Source organism: Polypterus senegalus, chromosome 4 (assembly GCF_016835505.1).
Source record: "Polypterus senegalus isolate Bchr_013 chromosome 4, ASM1683550v1, whole genome shotgun sequence".
Classification (NCBI taxonomy): Eukaryota; Metazoa; Chordata; class Cladistia; order Polypteriformes; family Polypteridae; genus Polypterus; species Polypterus senegalus.
Window position 1 is genome coordinate 99,215,607 of NC_053157.1, and position 21,854 is coordinate 99,237,460.

Below are 21,854 nucleotides of genomic sequence, written 5' to 3' on the forward strand. Positions count from 1 at the left end.
AGGCTTTTCTTCAGCTGTTCCTTCTTCACCCTGACCTGTCTTATTTGGCTCAGTAGAACTAAAATACCTGCGCAAATCCATCTATTTTTACACACACACACACACACACACACGCACACACACACACATAACAGTCAGCGATTTTTTAAATTCTCTGTGCAATCAACCTCTATCACATGTTTACGCTTGCTGCGGGAGATTTCACTTGTCACGTTTGAATAGTAAGCTAATGAGTGATAAGACGATGTCAGAGGAATTGGTGCGCAATTATTCTGTCACTGACCAATCAGTACTGCCGCTCTCTATACACAGTTCGCGCGATCGCAAAGTGAAAGTAAAAAACAAGCACGAATTCAAACGCGATTTCAATATTTTACATATTGACAGTGGCTCATCGATACCCGAAAATGACATAATTACCCAGCTACATTTGTGAAAGAATGCAAAAGCACTGACATATATTTTTCCTTCCTATGATAGCCCGACAGGCAGGGCTGAGATAGATTTTGGTAGCCCGACTGGAAGACACAATAGCCCCGGGACCTCAGGCTAGCGATTTTGTGAGCCCTGACCATGCATGTGTATTTAAAAAAAAATATGAATAATAAGGTGGAAATGTTTTTAGACATGCTATATACTTCATTTGACCAGATAGCTCAATTACATGATTTTTCATTCACACGTAAAAAGTCTGAGAGTTCTATACAGATCTTTAAGGGAAGGACAATATTGGCAATGATAAACTGAGGTTAGAAGTGTATATTAACTGAATAAAATATTTGTGCTTTAGTTTGTGGTATGGGGTAAAGCGTTCACTTTAGATTAACAGTACACATATTCAAATATGATAGTTATAATAAAACAAAAATATTTAGTAATATACAAACTACACTGCAAAACTACATTTCGTTTATGGCTAAAAATAGTTGGATTTAATTGGGAAAGGAGAATGTCTTCGAGTGTTTCAGGTTTCACTGCCCATTAAATTTTATTGCATTTTTTTTTTTTTACAGTATTCATTTACTTATTTTTGGGGACTACGTTATACTGTCAACTACTATGTTTGCAGGTTAATTACATTACTGTGATGTTATCACTACAGTCATTGTTTCCTTACTTGCTGGAAGGTAAAATGTAAGGTTACTTGGTAAGTGGCACATTGTTTGGGACAAATCACATTTTTCCTTTATTTACCCCTCTGCTCCACAGTTTAAAATTACAATTCAAACAATTCAGACATGATTGAAGTGCTAATTGAAGACTTTAATTTAAGAGTATTTGGATAAATTTCAGTTATACCATGTACAAATTACTACATTTTTTATAATTGGTTTACAGGGCACAATAGTGTTTGGGACATAGCAATGGTAGGTATATTAAAGCAGTTGAATGTAACACTTTGTTGCATATCCCTTGCATGCAATGGCTGTTTGAAGTCTGTGATTCATGGATATCACCAGGTTCTGTGCATCTTCTCTTATGATATTGTGGTAAGCCCCTAATGAAGCCATCTTTAGCTATTGCTTGTTTCAGAGGTTTGTCCCCTTAAGTTTTCTTTTCAGCATACGGAAGCCATGTTTAATTGGATTTAAATTGGGTGACTGGTTTGGCCATTCAAGAACTTTCCATTTTTTAGCTATAAACAACACCTGTGTTGAATTAGCACGAATTTTGGGACCATTACCTTGTTCTAGGATGAAACACTGTCCAATGAGTTTGGGGGCATTTACTGAAACTTGAGCAGATGTTTCTATACACCTCAGAATTCATTGTACAACTAACATCAGCAGTTACATCATCAAGGAAGATAAGTGTGCCAGTACCTGGGGTGGCCTTACATCACTCTGATACACATAAATCAGTGTTTAATTTGTCTACAAAATCTTTTTCCAGCATTCTGCAGGTTCTTTAAATAACTTTTTCGCTAACTTTAATCTGCCCATCCTGTTCTTGCAGATAACTAGTGGTTTGCATCTTGTTGTGTGGCCTCTGTATTTCTGTTAATGATGTCTTCAGCAATTAGTAATCTCTTGAAGCATTCACATCTACTTCCTGTTTCTGATCTGTCGGACAGTCGTTTTGTGCTTTTTTTTTTACAATAGCGAGGATTTTACTGTCATCAGCAGTGGAGGTCTTCCTTGGCCTACCAGCACCTTTGCGATTACCAGGCTCACCAGTGCATTCTTTCAACTTAATGATATTCCAGCCAATTAATTTAGTTAATCCTAAGGTTTTACCGATGTCTCAAATGGTTTTATTTCTGTTTTTCAGCCCCATAATGGCTTTTTTGACTTTCACTGGCATGATTCCTCATGCTGAACAATGGCAACTACACTTTTTTGTAGGTAGAAGCATGTCTAGGTATCTTATGCCTGTACTAATGAAGCAATGAAACACACTGAGTAATCACAAATTGTCCCAAAAATTATGGTGCCTTAAATGGGGATGGGACCATGTATTGAAAGTGTTGCAATTTCTATATGCTATTACCGCAATGTATGTAAATACCGTTAAAGTGTACAATGCGGTGGGCAAATTTGCCTGGACATCAGAGTACACCCTGCTCTTTACAAAAGATGTCCAGGGACCTTTTATGACCACAGACAGTCAGCACCTCAGTTTTAGATCTCATCCAAAGGACTGTGCTATTTTTACAGCACAGTATCCCAATCACTGCACTGGGACACTGAAATCCATATTCAGACCTCACAGTGAGTGCCCCCTGCCAGCCTCACCAACACCTCTCCCAGCAGCAACCCAAATCTTTTCTAGATGGTACTGACCGGGCCCAGATATGCTTAGCTTCCAGGGGATGACCTCTTCTGAAGTGCATGTGGTATGGCTGCTGATATATTTCTTGAGGCAAATGCTTGGGCAATCTCATTACTCTTCACTTGGTTGAAACAATCTCTCTCAATATTTCAGATATTGTTATGTTGATGAGCTAAGCTCAGTAGCTAAATCTCAGGAGCTGTGTTGGAGTGGCCCGATTACTTTAAAGAAACAAGTAATCTAATGCAATACTTATTTAAGTAAAACTACCTGCATTACTATACCACCGGTTTAATTTTCATCCAGCTATTTCCTTGGATAAGTTGAAACTGTCTAATCTGGTATCAAAGCGGCAAGTGTCCATACCATGTGGTTCAGGACAGAAATGTGAAAAAGAGATGGGTACATAATAAGAGCTAAATATTTATAAAGCATAAAACAATTATATTTGGTTATGTTTTTGATCAGTTTCATGAAGGTTCATATAAGGGCTTACAATTTTATAACAAATGCTGGCCAGTCAAATATACAGTTTTTCATACAAAAGAATGAAAAGCAAAGCACTGATGGATTACATTTTAAGTAACTATAAAACATACTTTGTTAATTTTTTGTAATTAATGAATAATGTAACTAAGTTACTTTTAAAAGTAATATTCTCAACACAGCTCAGGAGACAGAGATTCCTGGCGAATGATAAGGACTCTTTTTGTGTAGTTTAAGGACATCAGAGCACTTAGGAAAGGGAGAATTCCAGAAGCACACATGTCCATATAAACACAGATTTTTAATAAACCAGGTTTCTGCCATAACCAAGTCACTTCCTTGTCCCCATTTTGTATGTGAAATTAAACACACTGAATGTGAAATCACTCCTTGTCACAGCAGATTATTTATTGTTTTTTGAGAATTTAGCACTGCTACCAGAGTCCTCCCACACCTGTACTTTATCTACATATACAGTGCAGTGAAAAGCAAGTTGCCTCTTTCTGATTTCCTCTGTTATTTAACTCTTTGACACTGAATGTTTTCTGGTCTTAACCAATATGTAATATTGCATTAAAAGGCACTTGAGTTAACAAATAGCCCACACTTTTCTCAGAATCTTACTTCAACTATTTAGATAGATAGATAGATAGATAGATAGATAGATAGATAGATAGATAGATAGATAGATAGATAGATAGATAGATAGATAGATAGATAGATAGATAGATAGATAATTAATCCCAAGGGGAAATTCACATAATCCAGCAGCAGTATACTTATACAAAGAAACAATATTAAATTAAATAGTAATAAAAATGAAAAGAATTAAAATAAAATTAATGTTCGCATTTACTCCCGGGTGGAATTGAAGAGTCGCAGAGTGTAGGGTAGGAACGATCTCCTCAGTCTGTCAGTGGAACAGGACAGTGACAAAAGCTACTCCTCTGCCTGGAGACGATCCTGTTAAGTGGATGCAGTGGATTCTTCATGATTGACAGGAGTTTGCTTAGTGCCCGTCGATCTGCCACAGATGTTAAACTGTCCAACTTTAATCCTACAATGGAGCCTGCCTTCTTAACAAGTTTGTCCAGGCGTGAGGCGTCTTTCATCTTTATGCTGCCACCCCAGCACACCACCGCGTAGAAGAGGGCACTCGCCACAACCGTCTGGTAGAACATCTGCAGCATCTTACTGCAGATGTTGAAGGATGCCAACCTTCTCAGAAAGTATAGTCTGCTCTGAGCTTTCTTACATAGAGCATCAGTATTGGCAGTCCAGTCCAATTTGTCATCCAGCTGCACTCCCAGATATTTATAGGTCTGCACCCTCTGCACACAGTCACCTCTGATGATCACAGGGTCCATGAGGGGCCTGGGCCTCCTAAAATCCACCACCAGCTCCTTGGTCTTGCTGGTGTTAAGGTGTAAGTGGTTTGAGTCGCACCATTTAACAAAGTCTTTGATTAACTTTCTGTACTCCTCCTCCTGCCCACTCCTGATGCAGCCCACAATAGCAGTGTCATCAGCGAACTTTTGCACGTGGCAGGACTCGAGTCATATTGGAAGTCTGATGTATATAGATTGAACAGGACCGGAGAAAGTACAGTCCCCTGCGGTGCCCCTGTATTGCTGCACACAATGTCAGACCTGCAGTTCCCAAGACGCACATATTGAGGTCTGTCTGTAAGATAGTCCACAATCCATGCCACAAGGTGTGAATCTACTCCCATCTCAGTCAGCTTATCCCTAAGGAGCAGAGGTTGGATGGTGTTGAAGGCGCTAGAGAAGTCCAAAACATAATTCTTACAGCACCACTGCCTCTGTCCAGGTGGGAGAGGGATCGTGAGCATATAGATGATGGCATCCTCCGCTCCCACCTTCTCCTGGTATGCGAACTGCAGAGGGTCGAGGCGTGGCGGACCTGTGGCCTCAGGTGGTGAAGCAGCAGCCGCTCCATGGTCTTCATCAGATGTGACGTCAGAGCAACAGGCCGGAAGTCATTCAGCTCACTAGGACGTGATACCTTTGGGACAGGAGTGATACAAGATGTTTTCCAAAGCCTTGGGACTCTCCCTGTTCCAGGCTCAGGTTGAAGATGCGCTGTAGAGGACTCCCCAGTTCCAACGCACAGGCCTTCAGCAATCGTGGCGATACACCATCTGGACCCGCTGCTTTGCTGGCACAAAGTCTTTTCAGCTCTCTGCTCACCTGGGCTGCTGTAATTGTGGGTGGGGATGTCTCACCTATGCTGGTATCAGCAGAAGGATGGTTGGAGGATGCAGTACTCCGAGGTGAGAGTGGGTTACTGTGATCAAACCTATTAAAGAAGTTGTTCATTTGGTTTGCTCTCTCCACGTCTGTCTCGATGGTGGCACCCCGCTTCAAGCTGCAGCCAGTGATAATCTTCATCCCATCCCACACTTCCTTCATACTGTTGTTCTGCAACTTCTGCTCCAGCTTTCTCCTGTACTGCTCTTTCGCCCTGAGCTGGACTCGGAGTTCCTTCTGCACGCACTTCAGCTCATGCTTATCACCACCTTTAAAAGCCCTTTTCTTCTGGTTCAAAAGGCCCTTGATGTCACTTGTAATCCATGGCTTGTTGTTAGCATAGCAGCATACTGTTCTTACTGGAACTACAATGTCCATACAGAAGTTGATGTAATCAGTTGTGCATTCAACAGCCTCTTCAATGTTCTCACTATGTGATCTCAGCAATATATCCCAGTCTGTAGTTCCAAAGCAGTCTCTCAGAGCCTGCTCTGCCTCAGGGACCACTTCCTGAATGAGCGTGTGGTTGTAGGTAGCGCCTTCACTCTTGGTTTGTAGTGAGGCTGAAGCAGAACCAGGTTATGATCTGCTTTCCCAAGCGCAGGCAGTGGGGTGGCGCTGTATGCTTTAACGTTTGCATATAGTAGGTCAATAGTCCTGTTTCCCCGAGTGTTACAATCCACATACTGGGAGAAGGCAGGTAATGTTTTATCCAGCGTTACATGGTTAAAGTCTCCAGCGATTAGCACAAGTGCCTCAGGGTGCTGCGTTTGTAACTTAGCAACTGCGGAATGGATGATGTCACTCGCCATCTCCGCGTTCGCTTGAGGGGGGATGTAAACAATAACAGCAATCACGTGTCCAAACTCTCTGGGCAAGTAATAGGGGCGCAGACTTACGGCCAACAGTTCGATGTCCCTGCAGCAAGTGGAGATTTTAACGTTTACATGTCCTGAGTTGCACCACTTTGTATTGACATAGAGAGCGAGTCCTCCTCCTTTCTTCTTTCCACAGGTACTTGCGACTCTTTCCGCTCTAACTGTGCTAAACCCGGGTAGCTCCACGTTAGCATCTGGGATGATAGACGTTAACCACGTTTCACTAAAACACAGCAAGCTGCATTCTCTGTAGGTTCTGACATTTTTCACCAGCACAGCCAGTTCGTCGATCTTATTTGGTAGTTAGTTTACATTTCCCAGGATCACAGAAGGCACCGACGGTTTATAACGCCATTTTCTCTCAATACTCAATACATAGTTATCCATCAGTTATATTATTGAACAGTTAACACTAGAATCCCTGAAGCCTACGAAAAAAAGTTGTAATCCAGGGTCACATTAAATTCCTTTTAGCGTCTTTTGTTTTGCAAATGATTCAATCAGCACAAGCAGCAAACAGCCTATCATCCTATCCCCCACTTCTGAGGCTCAAGTCAGTCAAAAAGTTCTCCCAGCTCAAATCTGTTTATCTGCGTATGAGGTGTCTGGAGTTGTATAGGGTAAATAATACAGTATATAGTTATTTGGAACACATGCATTTTATGTGTGTTCAGTGTCTACAACAATCTGGGTAAATTTAAAATGACAGGAAATGCGAGGCAATACATTTGATCACATAACTAAAATGGAAACATTTTTCATGTTATAGTACTAATGGCAAAATTTTGACATGAAGTGTATAATGTGTGAAGACTGAAGTCCAAATATCAAATACTTTGATAAAAGGTACAAGTACAACAAAACAAGTGCACTTTTATTCAAGAACTAGAAGAATACTCGCGCTTCGCAGCGGACAAGTAGTGTGTTAAAGAAGTTATGAAAAAGAAAAGAAAAAATTTAAAAAATAACGTAACATGATTGTTAATGTAATTGTTTAGTCTTTGATGTGAGTGTTGTTGTCATACCTATATATCTATATATATATATATATATATATATCAATCAAAATACCCGTGCTTGGCAGCGGAGAAGTAAAAAGAAAAGGAAACATTTTAATAATAATGTAACATGATTGACAATGTAATTGTTTTGTCATTGTCATGAGTGTTGCTGGCATATATATATATATATATATATATATATATATATATATATATATATATATATATATATATATATATATATATACACACATACATGTGTACATATATACACACAAACATATACTATGGGGTGCCAAACAGGTAAATAAATTGATTTTGTGAATATATAAAGATATATACTGCTCACAAAAATTAAAGGAACACTTTAAAGAAACACATTAGATACATCAGATCTCAATATGAAGTTGGATATCTATACAAATAACGACAGGGCAATGTCTTAGGAACAAAAGGATGCCAAGTCTTTTAATGGAAATAAAAGTTTTCTGCCTACAGAGGGCTCAATTGTGTAGACACCCTAAAATCAGAGTGAAATGAAGATGTGGCAGGCTAGTCCATTTTTCAAAAACTTAATTTCTGCTACTCAAAATGCTTTTCAGTATCTTGTGTGGCCCCACGAGCTTGTATGCATGCTTGACAACGTCGGGCATGCTCCTAATGAGACGACGGATGGTGTCTTGTGGCATTTCCTCCCAGATCTGTATGAGGGCATCCCTGAGCTGTTGTACAGTCTGAGGAGCAACCTGGCGGCGCTAATGGACCAAACATAATGTCCCACAGATGTTCTATTGGGTTTAAGTCAGGGGATCGTGAAGGCCATTCAATTGTTTCAATTCCTTCATCCTCCAGGTACTGCCTGCATTCTCTTGCCACATGAGGCCGGGCATTGTCGTGCATTAGGAGGAAACCAGGACCTACTGCACCAGCGTAGGGTCTGACAATGGGTTCAAGGATTTCATCTCGATACCTTATGGCAGTCAGAGCACCATTTCCTACGCAGTAGATGTCTGTGCGTCCCTCCATGGATATGCCTCCCCAGACCATCACTGACCCACCACCAAACCTGTCATGTTGAACGCGTTGCAGGCAGCATATCGTTCTCCTTGTCTTCTCCAGACTCTTTCCGTCTATCACAGCTGCTCAGGGTGAACCTGCTCTCGTCTGTAAAAGTACAGGGCCAGTGGCGGACTTGCCAATTCTGGTGTTCTTGAGCAAATGCCAGTCGAGCTCCACGGTGCTGGGCAGTGAGCACAGGGCCCACTACAGGACGTCGGGCCCTCAGGCCATCTTCATGAAGTCTGTTCCTGATTGTTTGGGTAGAGACATTCACACCAGTGGCCCTCTGGAGGTCATTCTGTAGGGCACGAGCAGTGCTCAGCCTGTTCCGCCTTGCACAAAGGAGCAGGTATCGGTCCTGCTGATGGGTTGAGGACCTTCTACGGCCCTGTCCAGCTCTCCGAGAATAACAGCCAGTCTCCTGAAATCTCCTCCATGTTCTGGAGATTGTGCTGGGAGACACATTAAACCTTCTTGCTGCAGCACGTGTGGATGTGCCATCCTGGAGAAGTTGGACAACCTGTGCAACTTCTGTAGGGTTAAGGAATCGCCTCATACTGCCAGTAGAGATGATTACTCAAGCCAAAACTAGCACGAGTGGAAAACCAGCCAAAAAGATCAAGAGGGAGAAACTTGAAATGACCTCCACATGTAAAACCAGTCCTGTTTTGAGGGTTTTCTAATTGTTGCCACTTTAGTGCACCTGTCGTTAAGTCCATGAACACCAATACAGCTGAAAGTGATTAACAATGACCTCAGCTGCTTAACCAACCAGAAAATTATCAGACAGGTTTAATTGATTTCATGCCAGGCCCAATAAAAAGTGTTCCTTTAATTTTTGTGAGCAGTGTATATCGGATTCAACGTGTTGGGAAATGGATGGATATTCCAGCGCTGACTTTATATATTCAAGTTTTGACTTTATATATTGCAGCGCTGACTTTATATATTCAAGTTTTGACTTTATATATTCAGAAACAAGTACTGACTTTATATATTAAAATTTTGACTTTATTTATTCTGACAGTGACTTTATATAATCAAGTTTTGACTTTATATATTCGCGAATGACTTTATATATACATGTTTTGACTTTATATAGTTAAATGTAGTCATCATTGCATAACTTTTTCTTTACCATAGAAATTTAAAGACTAAATTCAACTTCCATTCCTAACAAAGATATTTCTGGCTGTCGCATGCCTGCCTGAATAAATCACCCTCGCTTAGCTCTTACTTTTTTACCGTTCATTTAAATCATGGCTAGTGGCGGAAAAATTATAACATGGAAGGAGGATTACACCGAGTATGGCTTTACCAAAACAATTATTGATGGCGAATCGATTATTCATAAAGCTTCAATTGGTCATCTTTTTTTCTGTGTTAACCTCATATTTCATAAGGGGGTGTGAGGCTAAAATGAATCATGAAGTGCTGATCAATGTAATTGGTGTACAAGGAAATCATGCATTGACAGAAGTTCCCCTTTACTTGTGATTAAATGCATGATTTTTAACAGGTTATGAAGCACATACATCGAAGCTTCTCAGCTGTGCTTGTGCTAAGAAAAGGAACTATTTTAAAAATAACACGATTGTCAATGCAACCTTTTGTAAGTAGTGCCTGGAGGATTCAGTGTGGAGAAACTCTAGACACAGCGTGTGTATTAACATGTGGATTTTTCTGTGAGTATCTGGTGGCAGCGTCACAAAGTCGTAACACTGCGTTAGCTGCAGAGCGCAGCTCAGAGCGAAATGAGATAAATGGGAGGGGAGATGATAACGTGCCTCCCCCACCCTCCTTAACTGTCAATCCCCCACAAACACAGTCTCTCGGAATTTGCATAAGCACAGCCCCTCACCTGCAATTTTAACTTAGTTACAAAGTGATCAAAACTCTCATTTATATCCTGCGTCCTCTCATTAAACTTGTATCCCGCATTACCCGTGGGCATGACAAACGCCAGCGGCAGCCTGTCTATGAAATTAATTTAAAGTTTAGGTTTACATAGTGCTTTGTTTCCGAAGTAGCAGCACTCATGAATATGGTTGTATATGTCACTCGCTCGCTTCTTATTGTTTTGCTGACTTCTAAATTATATAATGCATGTTTTCTTCAGCGCTTTTTGGAGCTCTTCCTGGTTTTCTACGTACTGCATTGACAGTCAGTTCACGTGATTATGTGGGAGGCGTGATGATGTCACACGAAACTCCACCCCCCACGGCTTTCGAGCTCAACTCCATTACAGTATATGTAGAAAAATAGCTTCCAGTTATGACCATTACGCGTAGAATTTTGAAATCAAAACTTGCCCAACTTTTGTAAGTAAGCTGTTAGGAATGAGCCTGCCAAATTTCAGCCTTCTACCTACACGGGAAGTTGGAGAATTAGTGATCAGTCAGTGAGTGAGTGAGTGAGTGAGTCAGTCAGTCAGTCAGTCAGTGAGGGCTTTGCCTTTTATTAGTATAGATATAAATGAAGAAAAAGAAATCGTGTTAGGGGATGAGGCCGACATGATGGCTTGGCTGGAGCAGAGACTGCTGACTGATAATCATGAGGTTGCCAGTTCATTTCAGGGCCCTCCTAAACTTTTGAGTAGTGAGCTGCTCTTTTTGTTACCGTTACAGAATAAAAACATACATCTGATTTGAGTCTATAAAAACCAGTGTAAATTGACAGTACTTGTAAAGGTTAGCATTTATTTTTAATTCAGTTTTATTGTCTCAGTATTGTCTCAAATAAAGAAGTGCTATAACATAAGTGATCGCAGATGATGATGAGGGTTCTACATCGGAGAAAGAGAACAGAAGCTCTCCCGGCAAAAACTGCCCAGTCACACGAAAGAACAACGCAGCTGCACCAGGTGTAAAGGAGAATGATGTCAATGTTTGGATGCAGCAACATGGTTATTCATCATCCTGCCAGTGAATCTGCCACATGCATGTCCTTCAACGAAACAGTAAGGCCTTCAGAGCCGTCCAAGGGATCGTGCAAAATTCTGTTTGCAATTATGGTTTTTGATGGTCTTTATATGAAAAACATTTATAGTTACTTATATAAACACCACATTGAATGTTGTTTACCTATATTTATTTACTTACCTTGAAACAGCATAAAGTCAAAGAAGACTGCAGAGCTTCCTGTGTTTGAACAGCATAGGCATGCTGACAAATACATGTGCAATGCCACTCCTTATTTAGGAAAAGATCAGTTATGTAAAGAGTGACGGCAGCTTCCACCAGCAGCCATAGACGCCAGTACATGAGCAACTCTTCACGAAAGTGCTTAGGTCTGGCAGTGCCATGCTGACAGTGTATGTGGCCAAACTGAAAAAATCCAACTGCATTTTCGGTACCATTGCTTGCATTTTTCATATAAATCCATCAAAAAACAATCGCAAAAGGAACTTTGCACGATACCTTGGTGAGCTCTGTGGGCCCTGCTGTTTTAATGAAGGACATGCATGTGGCATTTTCACTGGCAGGATGATTCCGAACCTGTTGCTGCATCCAAACAGTGCTATCTTTTGCCTTTATGCTTGGTGCAGCTATGTTGTTCTTGTGTCTGACTGGATGTTTCTTGTGGGGAGGACTTCTGTTCTCTTTCTCCAATGTAGAACCCTCATTCTCATCTGAGTTCACTTCTGCTAGAGCCTGTCTTTAGATAGATTTGAAAACAGCAGTGTCAGATAGGGGGGAGCGTGAATGTGACTGAGAGAATAAAACTGAATAAAAAAAATAAATGCTAACCTTTACAAGTACCATAAATTTACACTGGCTGTTACAGACTCAAATCAAATGCATGTTTTAATTCTATAATAGTAAGAATAAGAACAGCTCACTACTCAAAATGGTAAATCTAGGAAGGGCTTGGAATTGAACTGGCAACCTCTTGATTATGAGTCAGCAGTTCTTACCTCTGCGCCAGCAAAGTAGTCATGTCAGCCTCGTACCCTAACCCAATTTCGTTTTCTTTGGTTATATTCTTGAATAAAAGCACACTTGTTTTGTTATACTTATACCTTTTTTCTTTATTTCATATTTGGACTCTTTGCACATTATATACTTCATGTCAAAATTTTGTCATTAGAACTATACCATGAAAAATGTTTCTGTTTTAGCTATGTGTTCAAAATTTCTTGCCTCACATTTCCTGTCAGCCTACATTTACCCAGATCATTGTAGACAAGGAATACACATGAAATGCAAATATTCCAAATAACAATATACTGTATTATTTACCCTATACAACTCCAGGCACCTCACACCCAGATAAACAGACTTGAGCTGGGATAACTTTTTTGACAGACTTGAGCCGCGGCAATGTGGTGCTGGTATAGCAGGCTGCTTGTGCTGATTGACACATTTGCAAAACAAAAGATGCTAATGGAGAGATAGTTTTCTGGAAGAACCCAAACTCTCCTCTTTTAAGTCAGTGGGAAACCGATGTGTTATACTTTTTGAAATTGGAAAAAATCAAATACTCAGTTAGAGGATCCAAACAGACTTTTTTCAAAACATGGCAGGATCTAATAAGTAATATTTTAAAATAAGTTCATAAAGCACAGAGAATCTATTAATTTAGGTATGTTTACAAGCCTTAAATTTCATGCCGTTTGGCTTGCTCGCTCTCTCAGGGGTGGGGATCGATCTGTTCTTAACTAAATTTTTCTTTTTGTTAAAACTTGATTGCTTTGTATGGATTCCAATAAAATGAATTAAAAAAAAAAGATGCTAATGGAGAGGTGCAAAGGAATTTAAGGTGGCCCGGGATTATAACTTTTTTCATAGGCTTCAGGGATTATAGTGTTAACTCTTCACTAATACAACTGATGGATAACTATGTAAATAATTGAAGATTCAGAAAAAAGTGTGTGTTTATTTGTTAACTCAAGTGCCCTTTAATGTAATATTAGATGTTGGTTAAGACCAGAAGACATTCAGTGTCAATATAATATGGGTTTAGATGGAGGAGATCATGTTTCGATAATACACTGTGATTCTATAAGCAAACAACAAAATATAACTAGACAGGTGCATATGACATGACTTATCTTGATTTCCACAAGACTTTTGATTAGGTCACACAAGATTAATAGATGTAGAAATTCAAAGCATTGTGTGTAGATGGATTCAAAACAGCCTTACAACATTGGAAGAAAAAGATTGTGATACAAAGAACTTTTATGTAATCAAATTTGTCATCCTTTTACTGTACATCTCATTTAATTTGGAAACTCATCAATTTTGCAAAAATGAAATGCTCATTTCAGGTTCTAAAACAGAATCTCTATTGGGCTTAGGTCTGGGCTTTGAGTAGGACATTCCAAAACTTTATTTTAATTATCTTCAGCAATTAACATTTGTACTTGCCTTTGTGTTTTAGATCACTATCTTGCCGCACAACAACACTACACTTCAGGATGTCCTTCTTAAGGATTTTCTGATACATAGGAAAATTCATGGTTCCTTCAATTATGAGACATTGTCTGTGTCTGGGGGCAACAACAAATTCTCAACCTATAACAAAACTACTAACATGTTTAACTACTGGTATAATGTTCTTATTCTGGAACGTGCTGCTTTCTTCACTAAGGACATAACAGAACTCATATTATCCTTAAATTTACAGTTTTGTGTTATCTGTCCATAGAACATTACCCTAAATGCTTAGAGAAACCATGTACATCATGGCAAATGAACAACAAGCACTTGTGTTATTTTTGGTAAGCAGTGGTTTCTTACATTTCAAGTCTATTGCCATGTGTGCATCTTGTTATTCTACAACAAAGCCCTTTTTTGCCAAGTTTTTTTTGACCATGGGTTTATAAAACAGACATCTGCACAGCCAATGGAAGCCTGCAATTCTTTGGATGCTTGGTGCTTTGGGGGAGACATCATAGTATGTAACATAATATAAAACAAGTGAACTGCATAAAATGCCATTGCTAACCTTCATTCTACATGTTGACAATAAATCAGAAATATTAAAGAGGTAAATCTTTAAGCATTTGCAAACAGGCTAAAAAATGCCAGAATTTAATTTTAGAGAGTAATTAGTCTGTAGTAAAATGCTTTCCTTTCATTGAACTGTATCTGGAAATTGCATTTATCTGTAAAACTGAATTGATTTTAGGAAAGGTCTGGACATTCTTAAAAAAAAACAATGGTGCTCAATTTTGATAGGTTAAAATCTTTAATCTCCTTCTAAAATAAAACCACAGACTTGCTTAGTTAACTACAGTAAACAGAGCACCAATCCGGCTTCAGCTCTGTGATGTTATAATGCACACCTCACATTTAACTGAGCCTGAAAAACATGCTTGGCTTGATCTGATAAGAGTGATCATTAAGTAAATCAAATTGTGTTGCATTCAAACCAATTTGTGTTTTTAGTTGAACCTTTATTGTTCTTAATGCTCCATATGGACCTTCAACTCATTATACTGTGAATAAAATTCCACATTACCACCAGCAGACACCTAGTGTGACTACCATACACATTATCACCCATAATGCACAGTATTTCATGTAGATAGATTGGTCCCATTCATACTTTATGTGCAACACTCCAGAGTTCATTTGGTACTGCAACAAGACCACACTTTTCAAGATGTCTCAGTATGGTTGTTTTGTTCTGCAACAACTGTTTTGGGTGACATCAGCATGTTCATATCTAACTAAACAAACCTGACTTTTGATGAAATCACACCAGAGTTTGGTAAAAACTGGTCCAAACAAACTTATGAAAACGTCAATATTCAAATCAGGATGTTTGTGAATTAAAGCCCCCATCTACCTTTGCAGACACTACATGGTGTGTTAGTAGAGCAGCTAATTATTTTTAATCCACAAGCATCTCTCCACTGCCCCCTACAAACAATGCTTCTCACACAGGCGATGAAATCGTACATCAGTAATGTTTTGAAATAACAACATGATCTTTTAACATCGTACAGGTAAACTCTGAAAGCAGTCAACCCACTAATGGAATAAGTGAGCATGGAAGCAAATAGATGGTGTATAAAATGGAATCTCTCTTTGCATTCCAAGAGGAAATTTACAAAAACAAGTAAAAACATTTATTGATTTAAATGGCCATCACGATTCTTATTTAATTCTGCTAAACACAAAGTTCATTAAGCAACCATTATAAGAAGATGCATTTTTGGAATGAATATTCTGGTGGGACCACACAAACCTGAGAGAGACAGACAGATAGGCAGACAGACTGTCAGAAGGGACGAAGCCATCCACCGAAGTCTTGCATAAGGTGTGTGTGTGTGTGTGTGCATGTGAGAGTAAGAGAGAGAGAGAGAGACAGAGAGAGAGCGAGCGAAAGATGATCAAACACTTAAAGAGTATCACGTATGAGACTTGTACCTGTGCTTAAATTCACTGCCAGTGTGTCTCATGAAGGATCCCGGCTTGGATGGCTGATTGAACTGCAGCAAGTGAGTACAAATGGTGTTGCCCTTTATAGGAAATTGGAGTGACAGTAGTGTTGGATGGAGGGCAGCTGTGGAAGGAAATATTCTCCAGCAAATGTTACATAAGGGAGTTGGGGAGAAACCATGCATTTCAAAATTTATTAGGCAACTAGCAGCAGTGATGATAAAATATCAGCCAAATCATTACATTATAAAAAAAAAAATAACACCAACTGAACATAATTAGAGAGGATCTTGGAGGAGCCAGTCTTATATAAATCTCAGACATTTATGTCAAGTTTGCTCTTTGTTGTTCATGTTTAAGTTATCACAATGCCGTTATCACACCAATCAAGAGAACTCTCTAAAACCTGTTCAGGCCAGGCCACCCCAGCAAGTTCAGTCTGAAAGAAGAATGCAAGATGCTGAAAGAAATTGCTAAGCACCACTGAATTTCATCATGGAATTGACAAGTAGATCTTTCCACTATGCATGTCAAAGTGGACACATCTGCCATCAGAAAGAAACTGCACCGGGAGGTATGCCAGGAAGAAACCTTTGATGTCCAGAAAGAACATTAGAGCAAGCCCAACTTTTGTTCATTTAACACTTAGGCAAAGATCAGAACTTCTGGAACAATGTTCTTTGAACAGACAAGTCAAAAATAGAATTATACTGCCAAGAGTACCAGAAGGCATATTTAGCAAAAAGCAAAGTCAGCATTTGACAAGAACCACCAGAATATTAACTGTAAAGCAAGGTAATGAAAATTTTATGGTTTGGAGCTGTTTCGCTGCATTAGGAACTGGGCAGCTCACCATCACACAATCCACAATGAATTCTTCATTGTATTAGAGTGTGCTGGAGGATAATGGGAAACCATCCGTTGGAAGCTCAACCAAAAGTAGACCTTGCAACATGACAATAACCCTAAACCTAGCAGTAAATCCACCAAGGAAGTGATGAAATGGTATGTTCTGGAATAACCAGGTCAAAGCTCAGATTTGAATCTAATCGAGATGTTGTGGGGGATTAATTGGTCATGCAAGGCCACTCTTAAATATGGCACAGCGGAAAGAATTCTGCATGAATAACTGGGAAAACATTCTCTCAGTCAACGATAGACACTGAATGAAAATGCCAATTTGAAGAACAATACGAGCTATTACAGCCAAGGGTGTACTGGTTTTTCCACAGACAGGAACTGTAAATATTTTAATTTCCTGTTGAATAAATTAATGCAAATTCCAATCACATCAATTTTTGTTTAAGGTATTTTGTAAATGATGATCAAATCTTGATATGTCCACATATGTTAAAAAAAAATTCATGGAGTGTAGTTTTTTTTGTTTAAACAAAAAACAAAAATTAAATACTCAAAACAAAATGTAAACAAAAAACATTCAATGAGCCACAAACAGGCTCTAACCTTTAAGCTTCAAGGTGTAACTGAAAAATGTATGCCAACTATACATATAAATGAGCAAAGGTATGCTTAAAACACAGCAGGGTTGAGTGAAATCAAACTAAAATTGAATCAACAAGCAGTTATCTAATTCAGATCTAAACTGGACTGGCCTATTTATCTGTTATAATAATCATACTTTACTTACAAAGGACACCCAGGAACAGGCAGCAAAAAAGTCAGACATAGCCATATCGTTTCAACTATAATAATGCATATCCAGGAAGGCCAACAGAAAACAAATTCTTGTAATGATGCAAAATTCACATCCTAAAAAGAAAATATAAACACTCAGTAATTATTTGAATAAAAAATCTTATACTAAAATAATGAAAGTACATATACTGTAGCTATTCAAAACTAAATATAATTTTGCAGTAAACAAAGCAAACAAGATAAACTTACCTGGATATTTATGTTCATTTGTTTTACACACAACAAAAAATTTAGTGAGTTTACTTAATAGTGCTAAATGTTACAGTACATACAATGATTTTATAAAATACAAGCCAAATGTCAATTTAAAGAGTCAATAACAATATCTGTAGAATAAATCAGAAAAACAATCTACAGAAGAGTGACCTGATAGACAACAACATTTAAAGAAAAGTAACATTATCATTATACTCACAAACATTTTATACATCCACAAATGCATTATACAAAGACCAGACAAGAAGTATGCTTATCTGAGCTGGAGGAACTCACTATAGATAAAATATCATGGTTGGTATAAAGAATGAATTAAGATGGGGTACAGGTAAAAATCCAACTAAAACAAGATGCTTTACAGGGCAAAGAAGTTTAAAGCACAATGTCAAAATATAAAATGCTATGGTTTTCCATGGTTTAGATGTATTTTTATTTTAACTATTATTTTTATTATTTATGAATTATTATTTTTAATATCTATTTTGTTATCATGAAGTTTTTTAATATCGTTATTTGTAAATTAAAGCTGTCAAATTTAAAAAGTTAACTCATACAATTAATTTTAAAGAAATAATGCATTTTTTCCCCTTAATTTTGCATTTAGTGTATTAGTTGTTCGACACCCCTTGCTATCTAAGCTAATGGTTCTCAAACCAATGAGTTTAACAAAAAAAAAAAAAAAAATCCATTCCAATTTTAAAAATTGTCTTTCAATTGCCTAGTTTCTAAATAAATATACAGGGATCTGAAAACATTCTTCAATTCAGTAATCATACATAAATTTAGTTACACAGCAGCATTCCTCATCTAGGCAGTATACAGTCAATGGCCAACGATTGTATGTGAGAAAATAAAAAAACAAACAAAACAAAGTGCTACTAAAAAGGACCATTTGTTACACAGCAGAAAACCTGAGCCTTCACGTTAACACTAGAATTAACAGAGCCTACGAAAAAACATGTAGATCTGTCCCACCTTAAATCACTTCGTACCTCCCCGTCATTGTCTTTTGTCCTGTAAATGTGTCGATAAGCAGCAAGGAGCCTGTTATCACATATCTCCACCCCGCACAGTTTTCTCAGCTCAAGTCTGTTTACCTGTGTGTCAGATGCTTAGAGTTGTAAAGAGTGAGAAGTCAAGCAAAATGACACCTTTTATAAATATTATATTGTTATTTGGAACACTTGCATTTCATGTGTATTCCGTGTCTACAACGACCTATGTAAACACATCGTTAAAACAGAAACATTTTTCAAGTTTTAGTAATAATTAACAAAATGTAGACAAGAAGTGTATAATATGTGAAGCCTGAAGTCCAAATATCAAAGAAACACTTTCACAAAAGGTACAAATATAACAGAACAAGTGCGCTTTTATTCAGAAAAATAACTACAGAAAAACAACCTGTGTTAGGGTGCGACATTGACATGCATTTGCTACGACTGTTTCAGTGGCGCAACGGTATCAACTGTTAACTGGTAATCAAAACTTCACAGGTATGATTCCGGACGAGTCTGCTTTCAGAAGTGAGCTGCTCGTATTCTTACTTTTTTAAAATAAAAACATACATTTGATTCCAGTCTGTAACAGCTAGTGTAATTTATGATACTTGTAAAGGTTAGTTTTGTTTTTTTTTTTTAGTGTTATTCTCTTAGTCGCGTTTGCGATAAACCCACACAACCCACCATCCCCCCGCATTTGACACTGCTGTTTTCACATAAAGACGCGCTATAGCAGAGGTGAACTCGGATCATAAGTATGGTTCTACATCGGAGAAAGAATGCCCTTTTGACATAGCTGTACTTTGTATATGTAAACGGGAAGTTCTACACTCTACTTGTGACTTTACGCTGTAGGAAGGAAGTAAATGAATAAAAGTAAATAACATTCGATCTGTACTGTATTAACAATTATTAATAACAATGAAATATACATAGCTAATACTGCATTTTAATGTTAATACAGTAATACTCATTAACAGCAGAAATCTATTGTTTCAGACACAGTTGTTGATGCTTGGCAAACCTTCATCCTTACTTTAAAAATAAGCACAGGAAGAGGCTTCAGCTAGAAGCAGAAGTGTGCTTAGAGTTATCAAAACCTGTACCCAACATTGTCAATTAAGGTCCTATAAAACATAAAAGACACTTAACTTTCAAAAGTGACTTCAGTGATGTTTTTCTTTTTTGACCTAAAGTCACATGTAAACGGAGTTCTGTTTCAAATTATTTTGATGTGTATTCATATGTAATTGAATTTTTTTTTTTTAATTAGAAAAGATGGTAATTTTTGGTTTTCTAATATTACAGTATTATCATATTATGCAGTTCTTACATTAAAAATCATTATAAATTATTTGATGTACATACTAAAAGGCATTAAAAAACCCACACAAAAAAGCCTGTCTGTAATCACTTAAAAAAAAAAGTTAAAATCCCAGCTGCAATGTGGGGAGGGGAAGGCAGGGGACTAGGTTTAGGGGTGAAATCCTCTATATTTACAACAATCTGTGTAATTCTAGAATGACAGATGAAATGTGAAGCAAGAAATGCTGAAGACACGACTGAAACAGAAAATATTTTCATATGTTATAGTAGTAATGACATAAATTTGACATGAAGTATAGAATGTATTACGCCCAAATATCCAAGAAACAATTTCACAAAAGGTGTAAACAAACAAGTACACTTTTATCCAAGAAGAAAACCAAAGAAAAAGAAATTCCTGACTTCTGCCCCAACCAAGCAGACGTGTTTACTTTGTATCTACAGATAGTTGGTCTTCAGTTATTACATACTAGCAAAATACCCGCGCTTCGCAGTGGCGAAGTACTGCCTTAAAATTTTTATTAAGAAGAAAATTAAACCTTTTTAAACTGAGGGAAAATATACCAATAATTATTTGTTAATTATTTGTTGATCTCTTTGTATACCACATTGTGAGTTCGGCCCTCCGGTTGTAATATGACCAAGCTGTGCGCTGAGCTTACTCTTAAGCATGCAACGTACAGTTGGCAATGTGAACAGTAATCTTGTTTCAAATCTCACAGCTTGAATTGCTGCTGTCATAATCGGTTTGAGTTTCATGGTTTGTTTCAATTACGACAGTATTTGTAGGACTTGTGTTAAGGAGACATTCAGTATCTGTCAAGCGTTTTAAGTATACAACCAGTTTCATCGATAACGAAGCTTTTGAGAGCTTAAACATTTATAAACATCAAAGTGTCCACTACTGAAATCGTCATCTGTAAATCTAAGATGTTTAAGAGGCATTGGCGGTTGTCCAAAGGTGTAAAATTGGCCATTTCGGTACACTTGAAAGCGACAACCAAACAATTCAGCAGCAGCAATCAACTCACATGCAGATGCATAGGTGAAGGGCTTAAGCATTTCACTCTTATAGTGCTCCTGTATAGTATAATTATCTCCTGTATCGTCATCAGTCCACACCTTGAACCTGTCCCAGTCATTCAATACATAAGACACAATGTTCCTCCGGATATCAAGAGTGAGCCTGATATGGCCATGCAATATGTAACAAAGAGAATGGAAAAGGCAGGTGCCATCTCCGGGCATGGAAACCACTCGGTAAGTGACAGTTCTTTGAATGATGGTGATCACCTCAATAGACATGTTAATGGGGGTATGGTTGGAATGATAAAGGAAACGGGTATCTGAACAATGTAAAGTAAGTCTAAATTACCTACACAATAACTATAATCGTAATAAATGAACAATAAAACAGCGGAGTAGCCGTGGATTAAATAAAAAGCCTGTAGTTATCAGCAGGGAGACGTGAATCCAGTGGCGAAGCAAGGAAGGGAATGTAGAGACTGGAGCAACAGACGGCCTTATATAGGCAGGCAGGCAACAACGGGGGAGGCGTTGGGATGGGTGACCCAACGCTGCCTCACACGGTGACCGAGCTGCAGGCTATGGACGTATATATGTACGCAAGTAGGATTCAGTTAGCGTTGGGAACCCGCATACCAGATTTTTGAAGATGGGCCCATTAGTAACAAAGACCGTTGAAAAGTTTAATATGGCGGCCGACAGTGGCATC

General features: G+C 38.3%; 1 protein-coding gene across 2 annotated transcripts in view; it reads right to left on the reverse strand.

Annotated features, from left to right (window-relative positions):
* hgsnat (heparan-alpha-glucosaminide N-acetyltransferase) overlaps window positions 1-21,854 on the reverse strand; it is a 376,297-nt gene that overhangs the window by 70,136 nt on the left and 284,307 nt on the right. For both annotated transcript variants that reach the window (XM_039751089.1, XM_039751090.1), the window contains exon 12: window positions 17,509-17,630. In XM_039751089.1, the coding sequence (XP_039607023.1) occupies window positions 17,509-17,630 (122 nt within the window). The remainder of the gene's footprint in view (window positions 1-17,508; window positions 17,631-21,854) is intronic.